This window comes from Chiloscyllium plagiosum, unplaced genomic scaffold (assembly GCF_037043375.1).
Source record: "Chiloscyllium plagiosum isolate Xiang-an unplaced genomic scaffold, Cpla_swu_hap1 HiC_scaffold_15, whole genome shotgun sequence".
Classification (NCBI taxonomy): domain Eukaryota; kingdom Metazoa; phylum Chordata; class Chondrichthyes; order Orectolobiformes; family Hemiscylliidae; genus Chiloscyllium; species Chiloscyllium plagiosum.
Window position 1 is genome coordinate 69614779 of NW_028270153.1, and position 17282 is coordinate 69632060.

A 17282-nucleotide genomic window follows, 5' to 3' on the forward strand; every position below is an offset into this window, starting at 1 on the left:
CTTTAAATTCTGGGTTTTTTTTGCTTGTGTTTCTTTCGATGGTGTATCAATAAATAAATTGTGTTTTACTTGAAACAGAGGGGTTTGATCCACTGCATCACTCCTGAGATATCCACCTTACGTCTGTCTTAAACAACTCGGAAAGTTAGGCTATCTTCTTTGGTGGAGGGGGGGGAGGCGATCTGGCCTGGTTCATAACAAAAGACATTGAAAGTAGTTTAGAGATGGATTATTATGGTAATACCTGAAATGGATGGCTTACCTTATGAGGAGAGATTAGACAGGCCAGGTTTGTATTTTTTTTAAGTCAGAAGTGTGTGAGGAATGAAGTATAGAAGATCCCGAGGGGTCTTGACAGAGTGGATAGGGAAAAGATATTTCCTCTTGTGGGAGAATCCAGAATTATGGTCCATTTACCCATTTAATACAAAGATAAGGAGAATTATTTTCTCACCAAATGTCATGTGTCTTTGGAACACTATGTTTTGAGGAATAGAGTCTCGAATCTTTTTAAGACAGAGTTAGATAAATTCTTCACAAGGGTTGAAAGATTCAGGATAGGCAGGAACATGGAGTAATGGAATCAGCCATGAATGTATTGAATGGTACAGCAGGTTGAAGAATCCAAACACCTACTCATGGAATTCCCATCAGTATCACGAGCTTTTAGAAAATCATGATGCAAATTTGTATTACTTACGATTTCACTAATTTCTCAATGTCAAAATAACCCAATGTGTCCATTACCATTAACGTGCCCAAAAGTTTTGGGGTCAAGGATAGAGCCTGAAAGCAGAATTGAAGGCCGGTATCCTCTAATACCTCGACATATGCTTAATTCTATACATTGTTTGTTGGAGATCTACGTCATTTTCCAGACAAAGTCAGTCAGCCACTTGCTGAAATCATAGCAAGAAAACAGCAAGATTCTTATGGAATTTTGCTGTTTCAATAAACGTCTTATAATCTAACAAGGGATAAGGAGAAGAAAATTGACAGCTGGAAATTAGTTACTCAATAGGTCAATGCTTCAGTGAAAAACAATAAAATGACAAGATCCAATTTATAAACATTAATATTTGCATGCTAATGCCATAAATAATAATGGAGGATGAAGCATATATTAATTTTATAACACACAACTAATACACTTGTGTTATACACATAATAACTTTGCATTTTTTTAAAGAAACAGTTTAAAGGTACAACATTACTATTTACTTTTGCCAGATATTCCTTGATTGCAAGTAAATATGTTCTATGCCTGTCCAAGTACTGCTCCTGTACCTTCACCGAATCTACAGCAATTCCGTACCTTGGTTCTGCACACGGGCAGATCCAAACTCTACGCCTGCCACTTGCGGGAACCCTCTGTTCCTAAGTTCTATGTTCCAATGTTCCTAAATCCTATCACATCCACAATGACCTATCACTTCCACCAATTTGAAAATCCCATTATGGACAATTTATTAACATTAAAAATGCTAATAAAATGAAAATTGTTGTTGACTACCGAAAGAAAAACATGTGACCATGTCACTGCTTACCAGTGTGCAATTTGCAGAAAATGTGGATAATTTAACAACCTTGAGCTGGTACATCATTTTACAGACAATCATGACACAGGCCCACACTGTTGAAATGCTGGATGCCAGTGGACGGAATGAGGAATAGGGTAATGCAAACACCCAGACGATAAGGAAAAGGTAGTTCATCAAGGAGACCTGTAAAAGATTCAGACACACTCAACAACAAGTCTTCAGGCAGTTCATAATCAACAAAATATTTTGCTCTGTTGTTGGAACAACTGAGTTCTTGATATCTAACAGGCCCTTCTCAGGCCCTAGGAAAACTCTGGGTGTGGTGACTGTATAATTGAAAGGTTGGACCACCAGGCTTGGCTCCATACTTACTGTTGTTTCTTTCTGCAATTTCATATTATTGTTTCTGGCAATCACCACAAGTGTCTGTTGACTCCATGTTTGCATGGGGAAGTGGTGGCTACACCAATGGGACTGCAATTATAGTCCAGGGGTGTGCAAAGGTACAAGTGGGTTAGGTCTTTGTAGCAACAGGTCAAATAGTCAAGAGAATGTGATTTGGAGTGACAGATTGGTTGGTAATGAATAGGACCAAATGGCCAAAATGTGTAAGGATGGTGTAATAGCAATGGTACTTGCCTTGACATTGAGCATCCCACTCCCAAAATAACACTGAATCTGATATATATGGAGATGGAGATTGGGGGAAGCATATGCTGTACAAAAGGGTGAAATTCCATTAGGAATTTGGATGTTGGATTTTATAATGGAAAACGTTGACAGGAAATAAGTACAGGTGTCAGGTTTTTACTTTGGGAGATGGTACTGAGCAAAGTGGTACAATATGCTCTTTCTGAACTGGCTCAGATTCAGGAGCTGCCAACTGCTATCAGTTATAAATGACAACTCAGAAATTGGATCCACCCTGGTTACCAGTTGTCAGTGCAGACATTTGAAAATTCTCAGGCGCACTCCTCACTCTCCCACCGGAACCTCGGTGGAAATCAGAACCACATTGCTTCTCTGAGTTACTTTTGAGGTTATAGTGGGACCTGGGAAACCCATATGGGAACTGGACTCCAGATTGATTTTATCCTGCTGTGTGGCCTGAACACATAGATGGAAAGACTGATGTTGCAGTAAACAGCTTTCTTACTGAAAATTTAGCCTGAAACCCTTCTGCAGTGCCACTGTTCTTCGAACAGTTCCTTCACTGAGATCTTCACAAGGTTATTCTGAGTGAGGAATGCAACTTGCCTCATTGTGATTCACCTGCACAAGGAGATCTCCATGTTGTTGCATCCAATTGTTACTTCAACAATTTAACAGTGTTTTTGCCCTGACTCCTCATTCTGCAAGTTGATTCCATATCTTGATGACTGTCTTTGTCAAGACCAATCTCCCGTATACAGTGGTAGGCCCAAAATTACCCATTACTAGTTAGTCTCTTGAACATATATTTAACTTAAAGTATATTCCAAATTAATTTTTGGTCTACCTTCTTGTGTACATCAGTGAGATTTTCTCAGCCTCCCTAAAGCCTGAAAGTTCCAAGTTTCTCCAGATGTTCCTCAGAACACAGACCCTCCCAAATAGTACTGGCCTTGTGGTTCTTAACGTTTAAATGCCCCTCTTATTAGATGCAGTACTCTGGAGTCAGTCTGACTAGTTCATTATCCCTTCTGATTTATTTGATGGACAGTCCTGTGAATTTTGTTGGTTCCTGCTTTACCTTGGGTTGGAGATATTTTGCGCTGAATCTGCAGACTTGTTTTACCATTGCATCATGGGATAGGGGAGGATCTCTCGCAAGACCAGCATTTATTGCCCTTCAAATATCAGGCTTGCACAGCCATTTTACAGTTAAGAGTCATCTAAATTGCCGTGGGTTGGAGTCATATGTAGGTGCAGACCTGGTAAAGACGGCAGAGTTCCTTCACAAAAGGACATTGTTGAACTAGATTGGTTTTTATGAGAAACATAACAGTAGCTTTATGGTCACCATTACTGGGAATAGCTTTTGATTCCTGATTTTACTAACTTACAATGGAAATTGAACTCTTATAGAATTAAACATTACAGAAGGTATGGCTCATCAACTCTGTACTGACAAAACTACACTAAATTTACACCAGTTCCATTTTCCAGTACTTAGGCTATGGGCCTAAATCCCAGTTATGATATTTCTAAGTGTTCACTCAAGTATTTTTTAAAGGTTGTGAAGTTACCCACCTCAACTCCCTCCCAAGCAGACGAAAGTAAGGCCTTCCACCGACCCTCACATTCGTTTGGCCGAACTGGTCCTCACCCTTAACAATTTCTCCTTTGAATCCTCCCACTTCCTCCAGAGCAAAGGGGTAGTCATGGGCACACTTATGGGCCCCAGCTATGCCTGTCTCTTTGTTGGCTACGTAGAGCAGTTGATCTTCCATAATTACACCGGCACTACTCCCCGCCTCTTCCTCCGCTACATTGATGACTGCATTGGCGCCAACTCGTGCTCCCGCGAGGAGGTTGAACAATTCATCAACTTCACCAACACATTCCACCCTGACCTTAAATTTACCTGGACCATCTCTGACACCTCCTTCCCCTTCCTGGACCTCTCCATCTCCATTAATGATGACTGACTTGACACTGACATTTTTTACAAACCCACCGACTCCCACAGCTACCTGGATTACACCTCTTCCCACCCTACTTCTTGCAACAATGCCATCCCATATTCCCAAATCCTCCGCCTCTGCCGGATCTGCTCCCAGGAGGACCAGTACCACCATAGAATACACCAAATGGCCTCCTTCTTTAGAGACCGCAATTTCCCTTCCCACGTGGTTAAAGATGCCCTCCAACGCATCTTGTCTACATCCCGCGCCTCCGCCCTCAGACCCCACCCCTCCAACCGTAACGAGGACAGAACGCCCCTGGTGCTCACCTTCCACCCTACCAACCTTCACATAAACCAAATCATCTGCCAACATTTCCGCCACCTCCAAACAGACCCCACCACCAGGGATATATTTCCCTCCCCACCCCTTTCCGCCTTCCGCAAAGACCGTTCCCTCCATGACTACCTGGTCAGGTCCACGTCCCCTACAACCCACCCTCCCATCCTGACACCTTCCCCTGCCACCACAGGAACTGTAAAACCTGCGCCCACACCTCCTCCCTCACCTCTATCCAAGGCCCTAAAGGATCCACATCCATCAAAGTTTTACTTTCACATCATTTATTCCTTATACAATATCATTTATTGTATCCGTTGCTCCCGATACGGTCTCCTCTACATTGGGGAGACTGGACGCCTCCTAGCAGAGTGCTTTAGGGAACATCTCCGGGACACCCGCACCAATCAACCACACCGCCCTGTGGCCTAACATTTCAACTCCCCCTCCCACTCTGCCGAGGACATGGAGGTCCTGGGCCTCCTTCACCGCCGCTCACTCACCACCAGACGCCTGGAGGAAGAACGCCTCATCTTCCGCCTCGGAACACTTCAACCCCAGGGCATCAATGTGGACTTCAACTGTTTCCTCATTTCCCCTTCCCCCACCTCACCCTAGTTCCAAACTTCCAGCTCAGCACTGTCCCCATGACTTGTCTGGACTTGTCCTACCTGCCTATCTCCTTTTCCACCTATCCACTCCACCCTCTCCTCCCTGACCTATCACCTTCATCCCCTCCCCCTCTATGCTACTTTCTCCCCACCCCCACCCTCCTCTAGCTTATCTCTCCACGCTTTAGGCTCACTGCCTTTATTCCTGATGAAGGGCTTTTGCCTGAAACGTTGATTTCGAAGCTCCTTGGATGCTGCCTGAACTGCTGTGCTCTTCCAACACCACTGATCCTGAAAGTAAGCACAGCAGATGCTGGAGATTAGAGTCAAGGTTAGAGTGGTGGTGGAAAAACACAGCAGGTCAGGCAGTATCCGAGGAGCAGGAAAATCAACATTTTGTGCAGGAGCCCTTCATTAGGAATCTCTACCCTCCCAAGCAGTGCACTCCAGACCTCTACCATCATCTGGGTGAAAAGATTTTCCCTCAAATCTCCTCTAAACATCTTTCCTTTCACTTTAAAATTATATCCTGCCTTATTATTAACCCTTCAACTAAGGAATAGCTGCTTTCTATCCACCCTGGCCATGCCCCTCTTTCAGGTCCCGCCTCAATTTTCTCTACTCCAAAGGAAATAACCCAACTTTTTCCAGCCTCTCTTCATAGCTCAAGTGGTCCATTCCAGGCAACAACCTGGGCAATCTCCTCTGCACCCCCTCCACTGCAGTCGCACTCTCCTTTTATTGTTGTGACCAGAACTGCATGCAGCACTCCAGTTCTGGTCTAGCCAGAGTTCTATACAGCTCCAACATAACCTCCCAGCTCTAATAATCTATGCCTCAAGTTATAAAGGCAAGTCTCCCTTCTGCCTTAACTACATTATTAACCTGTCCTGTGAACTTCCTGTGGACAAACACCCTCTGTTCCTCTGAGCTTCCTCATGTCCTGCCATCCTTTGAGTACTCCCTTGTCTTATTACTACTTCCAAAGTACATCACCTCACATGTATCTGAGGTAGATTCCATCTGCTACTGATCTGTCCATCTGTTTATATCCTCCTGTAACCCAAGACTTCGTCCCCACTGTCAACCGCCGGCCAATCCTGGTGTTATCTGCAAATGTACTTATCATTTCCCCTCCCACCTTATCCCACATTTTATTCTACATGGTTTATGTATATCACAAAAAAAGGGGACCCAGTACTGATCCCTGTGGAATGCCACTCGACACTGAACTCCAGTCATACAAACTACCAGTTCGTGTCCCCAGATCATTAGCCTATGTTCCTGAATTATGAGTATAATGGCATTACCATTATGCAAGACCTCTTTCAGCTACATCTAATTTCAACACCAGCCCTGCTCATCTATTTCTCCCTCCTGTAACTAGCACTGGTTTGTATTAAAGTTCTCACCTCCTTTAATGTGATCCAGATAATAAAGGAGGAGACCATCTTGATGATGTGCAGTTCCAGGAATCTCCACACCCAGACTTGGACTTTATGCAGTTTTTCCAGAAAACGTAAAAATAAGGTAGTCAATCTGTCAATCACCATGCTCCAGGGATTTGGATATCCTGAACAGGAAAATACAATAGGATAAGATTCTCAGAATTTTGGAGGTCAACGGCTGTGTTCCTCCTTTCCCACTTCTCGCCTGAGGGCACCAACCCAATGCTGGATCCAGTTGTACAGGGACCTTGCAGTTACCTCACCCAACCAGCAATTCCTCTGGCGAGTTTCAACAAGGATTAATGTTGTTTGACTGTTTTGTAGCTGACGCTCAGAAAACTGGATTGTGATGAGCAATAGAGAACACAGTTACAGGAGAAAACTTTGTCCTGTATCTACGTTTCCTATTCCTCATCGTGAGTTTGGTTTACTCATGCATTTAACCTATCAATATCTGTTTATAATTTTACACTTCTATCTACGTCGGTTGCAATCTTGCCTGTCATTGTGTGATCAGCAAATTTAAAAATTTGGCTTTTTCTTCAGTCATAGGTCATTGTTGAATATGGTGAATGGATATGGTCTCACTAGTTACATTTGTCCAACTACATCATCACCCATTATCCTACTTTCTGTTTCCTGTCAGTTGGTCAGTATTCTAACCGCATGATGTGTAAATATTTCTAGAAGCCAATCATGCAGCAGTTCACTTCACTGTCACTCTGTAGTGCTTGTCTGTTCTCCAGAATCCTTGATTCCCCAACTGATGAAGAATTTATCTGAGCCCGAAATATTCACAAGCATTCTTCCCCCAGAGGTCTCTGTGGCAAAGAGTTCTAAAGATTTTCAACTCTCTGAGAGAAGAATTTCCTCCTCATCTCAGTCTTAAACTGGTGCCCCATTATTCTGAGACTGTGTGTTCTGGTCCTACACTCTCCCACAAAGGGAAATGTCCTCTCAGTATTTACCTATCAATCCCCTTAAGAATCCCTACATCTCTAATGAGATCACCTCTCATTCTTTTCAATCGTCAAATTCCTGGCGAGTAGAGTTCTAACCTGCTAAATCTTCATCCATAAGACAATCCCTCCACACCACGATCTTCCCAGTGGACCTTCTCCAAACTGCCTCCAATGAAACAATAACTTTTTCTTAAATAAGGTGACCAGAACTGCTCCCAGTTCTTCAGATATGGTCCCACCAGCATGTTGTGCAGTTACAGTAATACTTCCATATTGTTATACACCGATCCCCTTGAAATCCTTGTTTTTACCAACATTTAATTAGCCTTCCTGATTACCTGCGGTGCCAGCTTTCTGTGTTTTGTGCACAAGTACTCCCCAAGTTCCTTTCTGTTGCAGCTTTTTCCATTTAAGTAATATCCTATTCTTTTGCTCTCCCTTCCAAATGAACAACTTCACATTTTGCCACATTATACTCCCATTGCCATTTTTTCCCCACTTATTTAACCTATCAATACCTCTCTGCACCATCTTACAACCTGCCTTTCCATCTAGTTTTGCATTGCCTGCAAATCTGGCTACAGTACATTCATTTCCTTCCTCCAAGTCATTAATATTTATTGTAAGTAGTAAACAGTTGTGGCCCCAGCGCTGATTCCTGTGGAACCCCACTAGTTACAGGTCACCAACCTGAAAAAGAATCCCTTACCCCCACTCGCTGTTTCCTCCCCATTAGCCAATTCTCTATCCATGCCATATATTACTCCAAAACTGGGGGCTTTTTATGTTATGACTTAATCTTTTGTGAAGTGCCTTGTTGAACACTTTTGGAAGTCAATTTAAGGAATCCTGTAATTCTATACTTGAAAGCAAGCAGCAACTGAACTTGAAATGCCATACAATCGAGGAAGTAGGAGAGTCAAAACCACATTCAAGGAGAAATCAATCACCTGGACAGCAAATACTGGTCGGTAAATCTCAATGCAGAGGGGCATTCTATGGCGGTTAAACTAGATACCAAGTTGGTGCTATATATTGAGGAGAAAGTGAGGTCTGCAGATGCTGGAGATCAGAGCTGGAAATGTGTTGCTGGAAAAGCGCAGCAGGTCAGGCAGCATCCAGGGAACAGGAGAATCGACGTTTCGGGCATAAGCCTTCCTGAAGAAGGGCTCATGCCCGAAACGTCGATTCTCCTGTTCCCTGGATGCTGCCTGACCTGCTGCGCTTTTCCAGCAACACATTTCCAGCGGTGCTATATATTGTCTGACAAAATAAAATGGTTAAAACAGATCAAGTTAAAACCTCCTTCAATCAAACTGCAACACCAAGGCACAAAGTGTGACAAACATTGGACACATTGTAGTAAATATTAAAATACAATGACAAGGAGAGAACTGAACCACTTTATGTTATACAGAATCAAGAAGGATCATTGCTCAGCATATCAGCATGCTTGAGATTCTCATTGATCAATAAAGTGAAGTCTTATATTGGTCTGGGTGATATGGGCTGGACAGGATTTGTGGCAGAATCAGATGCAAAGTCAGAGGAGGCCTATATCATAGTTGAGAGCATCTTTTATGTTTTTACAAATATTGTAGCGAGCTTCTCACTAGGCAGCACTGAGCTCCCAACTGAGGGGGACTAACGGAACAAATTGCCTCATTAATATTCAACTTCATATCTTCAGAAACACGCAAAACAAGCTCAACGGCAGAAAAAACTTAACTCGGAAGCCAGAGCAGATACCTGGGAATTCCACTTGCTGCTTGCTTCAGAGGGCTCCATGGACACTGGGTGCCAACATCGATATATAATATATACACACACACTCTACACACATTGGCATCCTACATATGCCAGCCTCTCACAACCCTTACGGCACATCTTTGAACCAATTATAGGATATTTCTGCACATCAAAGCTGCACTGACACCTGGCATTATAATGCTGCAAGGACACTGTGCGATCAGGGTTATACACACAGTTCACAGTTCACGGACTGAGCCAGGCTGCACCTCCAAGCTCTTTGCTCACTGTCACAGCACACACTTATTCTGAGCCTATCTAGGTCCTCACTCCATCCCTACCTCACCTTTTGGCACTTTGTCCCTTCATTCAGAGATACCAGGCTCAGATTACTTCTGTCTTGCCCAAAGCTTTGGCACAGACACAGAGGAAGGATTATCAACAGTTCTCAGTCAAGTCAAGAGAGACAGTCTCCGCTCAGGGGAGGTCCCTGCACAATAGATCAAGGGCAGCCCTCAATACCAGTCCATAGGCTTTAAAATAGCAGGATATGGGAGAAATTGGATGTGACAGACTCATTAAGGAGAGGGGAAGTAGTTAATGAGGTGAGTTTGGTAGGTTGCAGTGAGGAAATCCCTCCAAAAAGCTCAACACAACTTGGACTTAAGCAAAACAAATAAGATTCTGCACACAGGGGAATTAAAGTGCTCTGAAAGCCAACATTTAGAAAAGAGTTTACTAAATTATTTTCAGGCCTGGTAAGCTGAACAATGAATTCCACATAATATTGCAGCTGGATGCAAAATATATTTATTTACCTTCTATCTCCAAGAAAAGTACCGCATCCACCAACAGAAAATTGAAATGGTGCAGTGACACGGGCTAATTTAATTAATCGTGCTCTAAACAGTGTTCACGGATAGTCACAGTTCCTAAACCAAATGGGAATAGCAAAACCTAGATATGACATAATCTCTCATGGCTGTACAGAAGAAAATTCATCCAATGACAGCTTAGCAAAATCTGCAAACAGCACACTATTCAGTTAATTATATACGAATAGCAGATTCTGGGAAGTCTCTTTGGACCAGGAATAGAAATTGTTAACTACTTTCATAAGACCTGTTGGTCAATACGGTTTCAATTGACTACCATCCAAAGTGGCATCGGCCCCTGAAATATTCCAGAGCGTCATGTACAATGTTTTCCAAGGGAAGGAATAATAATATGGATGATATCCACATACATAGTACAACAAAGAATGAATATAACAGAAGGCAGGCCTGACAGTTAACACCTAATGTTCTTAAATCGTATCATGCAAGCCACAGGGATAAAGGTTGACCCTTAGGAAACAAGGATGATCTGGGAATTTCCTCAGCCCGGGAATATAGAAGAATTGCAAAGATTTTCAGGAACGGTTAAACAAGTTGGGATCAGTCAATGGGATACTGAGACAGATTTTAAGACAAGGCCAGAGTAAGCTGGAATGTTGGTGAAAGAAATGATTTCAAAAAGTTATGAATTTATGACTTTGTTTAGCACAATGAAAGTTACCAATAGTTATCAATATTGTTAGCAATGGATGCAGGGTTAAGTACAGTGTTGTTGATACAAGTCCAGGAAGATGGTAAAAGAAGACCTGTACACTATGCCTCAAGGTCTTGAACAGAAACTGAGAATGGTTATATGTCCAATTGAAAAAAGAGGTCCAGCAGCAACATGGGCAAGTGAGAGGTTTTCAGATATGTCATAAGAATGAGATTTAAGATCAAAATCAGATCACAATCCTTTAGTTTCTATACTTAATATAAAAAATTGCAAACCACCTCATAGTCAATGCACTAGATTGTGTTTGATGAGATATGACTTCATCACTGAATATACTCAAGGGAAATGTCAAACAACAACTGATGTGTCCTCTAGAACACCAGCTGAAGAATCTAAAAAACAAGATTTGCAGGTGATAGCGGAGGTGGAAGTCTTTACATTTTCAGGTAACAGGAAACATTGGCTACAGAGAAAAGATTACAGCAGAGTAATTCAATCAGAGGTGAAGTCTGCAGATGAGATGAAATTATCAGGAAGGATGGTCAATACCTCCAGGGTAACTCAACATTGAGACAGTACTCTGAGCAATAGAAACATCTCATGAATACAGATGATTTGTTTGTCTTTGCTAAAAGATTGCTAACACCTAACAAAGTGATATTCTTCAAAAGTGTGTCCATGTCAGCTAGGAATAACAAGACGCACAGCAAGTGCCCAACACTCAGTTTGATGGCCTCAAGTTACTTGATAAATTGAAGAGATAATTGCAAACTGCAGAACTTGAACAATCAACATTCAGGAATGAAATATTGTCATCAATATTTCATAAAGACATCTGGAACAGCTAGGAATGAACTTGTTTTCAGTTTAAAAGGAAAAGATATATCCTTATTATTGACAATTACTCAAGATGGATTGCAAAATCACTTGTACACTCTTACAGCAGACACAACGATTACATTATTGAGATGAATCGATTTTATTCAGTCCTCCTGGCACAATCATATCTGATAACAGATGGCAGATTGCAAATGAGTAGTTTATAGAATTTGCCAAGGAATATGGATTCTTTCACAACAAAGATTTCATCTCATTCTTCACAATCGAATAGTAGAAGCTGAACGAGGAGTCAGAATCATAAAACACTCCTGAAGAATCAAGATATTAATTTGCCTGTATTAAGTTATAGATCAACATGAATCATCACCATGAATTACAGTGGGGAGAATACAGAAAACAAAACTTCCTTCACTGTCCATGAAATGAAAACCACCAGTTACCACGGAAGACCACGACAGACTGAGACAGCATGAAGAAGTGAAAAGAGAGAAGCAAATTAGAAACTTCAATCATTGTCATCACACAAGAGAATTGTCAATACTTCTTCCAGGAGAAGGAATATAGATGAAAGACAAGGCACATAGAATTAACCGTTCTTGAGAATTCAGAATAGCCAAGATCCTACTTAGTGGAAATACCATGAGGCTGTTGAAAGAGGAATTGGTGAGCTTTAACATCTTTGAAAAGCGAGCCAGAAGATGACTGTACTACATCAATTATGAAGAACAGAAAGGATCCATTAAATGCTCTGTACAGTCCCAAAGACGATGCTCTCAAACAGAGTGAAGGCACCAAGTACCAGAGCAGCAATCTCAGAAACAAATCCAAATGAGATTGGGGAGAGGTGTCAAACCACCACACTAACTGTTCCTGTTACTTTTGAGACTTTGAGTGAGATGGTGCTGAATATTATAAAATAATGGGAACAAAGACATGGGCAATGATGTGGAGCAATAGTTTAACAGCATGAGCCTGTGAGATCATGAAGTAATGGTGATGCAACATCACATGACTAAGAGAGTGAGCTGGAGAGTGATCTCATGGTGAGGAGACAATGTGTGCTAAATTAATGACTGTGGGTGTGTTAATATGTAGGCAAAGGTTAATGTTAAAATATATCAAAGGTAGTGCAGTATCATTAAACAGAGAAAACCCCATCACTCTGATTATAAGGTGAAGCATATTTTCCTTCCTTTTACAAAGCCCTTCTCTTACAAAACCCTTGGATTTGTTATTTACAATCATCCATTAATTTATTCAGATAAAAGGAGCTGTATAGAAATAGAAACATTGATGTATATAAATATATTATGTCAGCATAATTCAAATCACATAATTCTGCATCAGTTTCACTGTTCTGTTGATACGTTTTAGCAATTGCATTACCTGCTTTCCTGCATCGAACCAGGGAGCTGTGGCTACAAATGTGTGCAAGTTTGTCTTCGAAATCCAAATCATGTTCGTTGATCACAGTGAGTTGAAAGTTACCTTTTATATCCGTGCCCGTCTCCTGCGCCAAGATTGACTCCTTCGGTTCAAAGCCGAGTTTCTCTAAGGTGTAAAGGCTGCCGTGAATTCTGTTACTGCGTTTGTTATTCAACCTGTCAAAACAAAACTGTTTGTGTGTGTCTTGCATTGAGTTACAAGATAATCGAAAATAGTCCATTCCTTCTCCAGGTGCTGGGCCTACCCTTCACTCCTCCATCTATTTAAGTAGCATTTGGTCAAACTGGGTGGCGTGAACTGAACTTACTAAAGGAGTGACAGTTTATCACCAAGACCAACCTCTTTCACTAATCCTCGAATGTCTACACATTACTTTGCACACCTGCATTTAATTCATTACATTGCTTCTGATGTAAAACAAAACTGCACATTACACAAAAAACAAGTGAGGAGGACATTCTGTACAGCACATATCTCTGCCATGATTTATTTACTGATTGAGGATGATCAGCCATGATCATAATGAATGGTGGTGCTGGCTCGAAGGGCAGAATGGCCTACTCCTGCACCTATTGTCTATTGCTTCATGGAAGATGGGTGTTGCTGGCTAGGCCAGTATTTAATGCCCATTCTTAATTGGTCAAAGGGCAGTTAAGAGACAACAACGCTCCTGGTGGGTCTGGAGTCTAATGTAGGCCAGACTGGGCCAGGGTAACAGATTTCCTTGCCTAAAGGACTTTAGGTGGGTCTCTTTGACAAATGGCAGTGGTTACCTGGACACCATTGGGCTAGATTTTAATTCCAGATTTTATTTTATTAAATTCAGATTTCACCATGGTGGGAATTGAACCAGATACGTAGAACATTAGCATAAAACCACATGGTGCAAATCTGAAACCAACACAGAGAATGCTGGAGAAACTCAGCAGGTCTGACAACATCTATGGAGAGAGAAACAGAACTAATGCTTCAAGTCCAGTCTGACACTTCTGGAGAGGCTGGATAGGCTGGGGCTGTTTTCCCTGGAGTGTAGAAGACTGAGGGGTGACCTTATAGAGGTCTATAAAATCATGAGGGGCATAGGCAAAGTAGATGGCCAACAGCTAGAGGACACAGATTTAAGATGAGACAGGAGAAATACAAAAGGGTCGAGAGTGGCAAATTTTTCACACTGAGGGTGGTGAAGGTATGGAATGGGCTGCCAGCAGTAGTGGTGCAGATGAGTACAATTTAACATAGAACATAGAATAATACAGCACAGTACAGGCCCTTCGGCCCTCGATGTTGTGCCAACTTTTTATCTCACTCAAAGATCAAACCAACCTACGTACCATACATTTTACTATCTTCCATGTGCCCATCCAAGAGTTGCTTAAATGTCCTTAATGTATCTGACTCTACTACCACCACTGGCAGTGCATTCCACACACCCACCACTCTCTGTATAAAGAACTGACCTCTGACATCTCCCCTATACCTTCCTCCACTCATCTTAAAATTATGCCACCTCGTAATAGCCATTTCTGCCCTGGGGAAAAGTCTCTGGCTATCCACCCTAGCTCTGCTTCTCATCATCTTGCACACCTCTATCAAGTCACCATTCATTCTTCTTTGCTGCAAAGAGAAAAGCCCTAGCTAAATCATCCTTTCTTCATAAGACATGCCCTCCAGTCCAGGCAGCATCCTGGTAAATCTCCTCTGCACCCTCTCTAAGGCTTCGCATCCTTCTTATAATAAGGTGACCAGAACTGAACACAATATTCCAAGTGTGGTCCAACCAGGGCTTTATAGATCTGCAGCATAACCTCGTGGCTCTTAAACTCAATTCCACCAGCTAATGAAAGCGAACACACCATATGGCTTCTTAACAACCCTATCAACCTGGGTGGCAACTTTGAGGGAACTACGTACATGGAGCCCAAGATCCCTCTGTTCCTCCACACTGCCAAGAATCCTGCCTTTAACCCTGCATTCTGCATTCAAATTTGACCTTCGAATCACTTTACACTTTTCCAGGTTGAATTCCATCTGCCACTTCTCAGCCCAGTTCTGCATCCTGTCAATGTCCCGTTGCAACCTACAACAGCCCTCCACACTATCCACAACTTCACCAACCTTCATGTCATCGGCAAACTTACTAACCCATCCTTCCACTTCCTCATCCAAGTCATTTATAAAAAAAATCACAAAGTGCAGAGGTCCCAGAACAGATCCCTGCAGAACACCACTGGTCATCAAGTTCCAGGCTGAATACTCTCCATCTACTACCACCCTCTGTCTTCTATGGGCAAGCCAATTCTGTATCCAGACAGCCAAATTTCCCTGTATCCCATTACTCCATACTTTCTGAATGAGCCTACCATGAGGAACCTTATCAAACACCTTGCTAAAATCCATATTCACCACACCCACTGCTCTACCTTCATCAATGTGTTTCATCTCATCCTCAAGGAATTCAATAAGGTTTGTGAGGCATGACCTGCCCCTCACAAAACCAAGCTGGTTATCTCTAATCAAACGATATTTTTCCAAATAATCATAAATCTTGTCTCTCAGAATCCTCTCCAATAGTTTGCCCACCACCAACGTAAGACTGACTGGTCTGTAATTCCCAGGGTTACCCTATTCCCTTTCTTGAACAAGGGAATAACATTTGCCACCCTGCAATCATCTGGTATTACTCCAGTGAACAGTGAAGACGCAAAGATCATCACTTAGTCATTTAAGAAACATTTAGACAGGTACATGGATGGAAAGGGATGGAGGGATATGGACCAAATGCAGGCTAATGGGACCCGATTAATTGTGAAAACTGGGCAGCATGGACACGTTGGGCAAAGGATCTGTTTCCATGCTGTAAACCTCTATGACTCTACCTTAACTCACTCACTCACTCTTTCTTTCTTTCTCACTCTGTCTCTCTCCCCCTAGATGATGCTGAATTTGTCCAGCATTCTGTGGTTGCCTGCAAATTAGCCTGAGGTTCTGGATTATTAGCCCAGTGACACTATCATGGCATCATTATCATTTCCTGATTAACTAAATATTATTACAAATACACAGCACTTGTGTGAGGCTTTTCCAAGAGTGTTACTGATGCTTTGCAAATAAAAATGTGAAAAAAGAAATCATTTTATTAAGATTTTCCCTCTGACATCAGGCCAGTCCACATGCAATAAGCCAGTCAGAATGTGAAAGAGCAAGATTCAAAATATATGAAATTGATACAAGAGTATTAAGTAACATGTCACTTTTCAACAAAACCCACAGCAGCATTTTTAACAGGGAATAAAACTAGCTTGCAAACAAAGCACGATTAATTCCCTTCACAGTAATGTAAAGTTGCTGCTAAAAAATACAGACATAAAACATTATGTTATGATTCTTGCTATTATTCTAACACGCAAACATATCATGATAAGAAAATCTGCAATTGGAAAAGTACGAGGCCCATATCTCGATATTTTGCTGGACAAAGCACCTTAACTGAGCAAAACTGCTTAACAGCAAAACACATGACTGTTACCTAACTTTAATATTTTTTAACATGAATAAATTCAGGTTGTAAATTTGCTCGCTGAGCTGGGAGGTTTGTTCTCAGATGGTTGGCCACCATGCTGGGTAACATCATCAGTGAGCCTCTGGTGAAGCACTGGTGTTCTGTCCCACTTTTCATTTATTTGTCTTGGTCTGTTAAGGTGGGTGATATCATTTCCGGTTCTTTTTCTCAGATGTTGATAAATGTCCAAGACACATTAATAGAAAGTGGGACAAAACACCAGTGCTTCACCGGAGGCTCACTGATGAGGTTACCTAGCATGGTGGCAAACCATCTGAGAACAAACCTCCCAGCTCAGTGAGCAAATTTACAACCTGAACCTCAACTTGAGCTACAAATCTTCTCAAAAATCGCAAATGAATAAATTCAAATTACAATTTCCTAGAAACTGAATGTATGCCCACATTTTAATAGGTGGCCTTTTAACCAAATATGGGATAATAATTAAGGGTGTTCTAATATTGTGTGAATGAACCATTAAATAAACAACCCCAAAATGTTTTTAAATACCTCTGCATAACTTGAATAATGTCAGATTCCCATGATTTCTTACTTTAATGTCTGATGGACCTTATTTTAAGATTTTAAATTTGTAACAAAGTTCAAACTTTTGATTTTTTTCATAGAAAT

At 41.7% G+C, this 17282-nt stretch overlaps 1 protein-coding gene across 1 annotated transcript in view; it reads right to left on the reverse strand.

Moving 5' to 3' along the window:
• The window catches only part of LOC122559893 (piezo-type mechanosensitive ion channel component 2-like), a 222866-nt gene that overhangs the window by 182095 nt on the left and 23489 nt on the right, over window positions 1-17282 (reverse strand). The window contains exons 7-8 of the mRNA XM_087994623.1: window positions 13034-13248; window positions 6510-6670 (exon numbers count right to left, since the gene is read on the reverse strand). Coding sequence (XP_087850749.1) covers window positions 6510-6670; window positions 13034-13248 — 376 coding nt within the window. The remainder of the gene's footprint in view (window positions 1-6509; window positions 6671-13033; window positions 13249-17282) is intronic.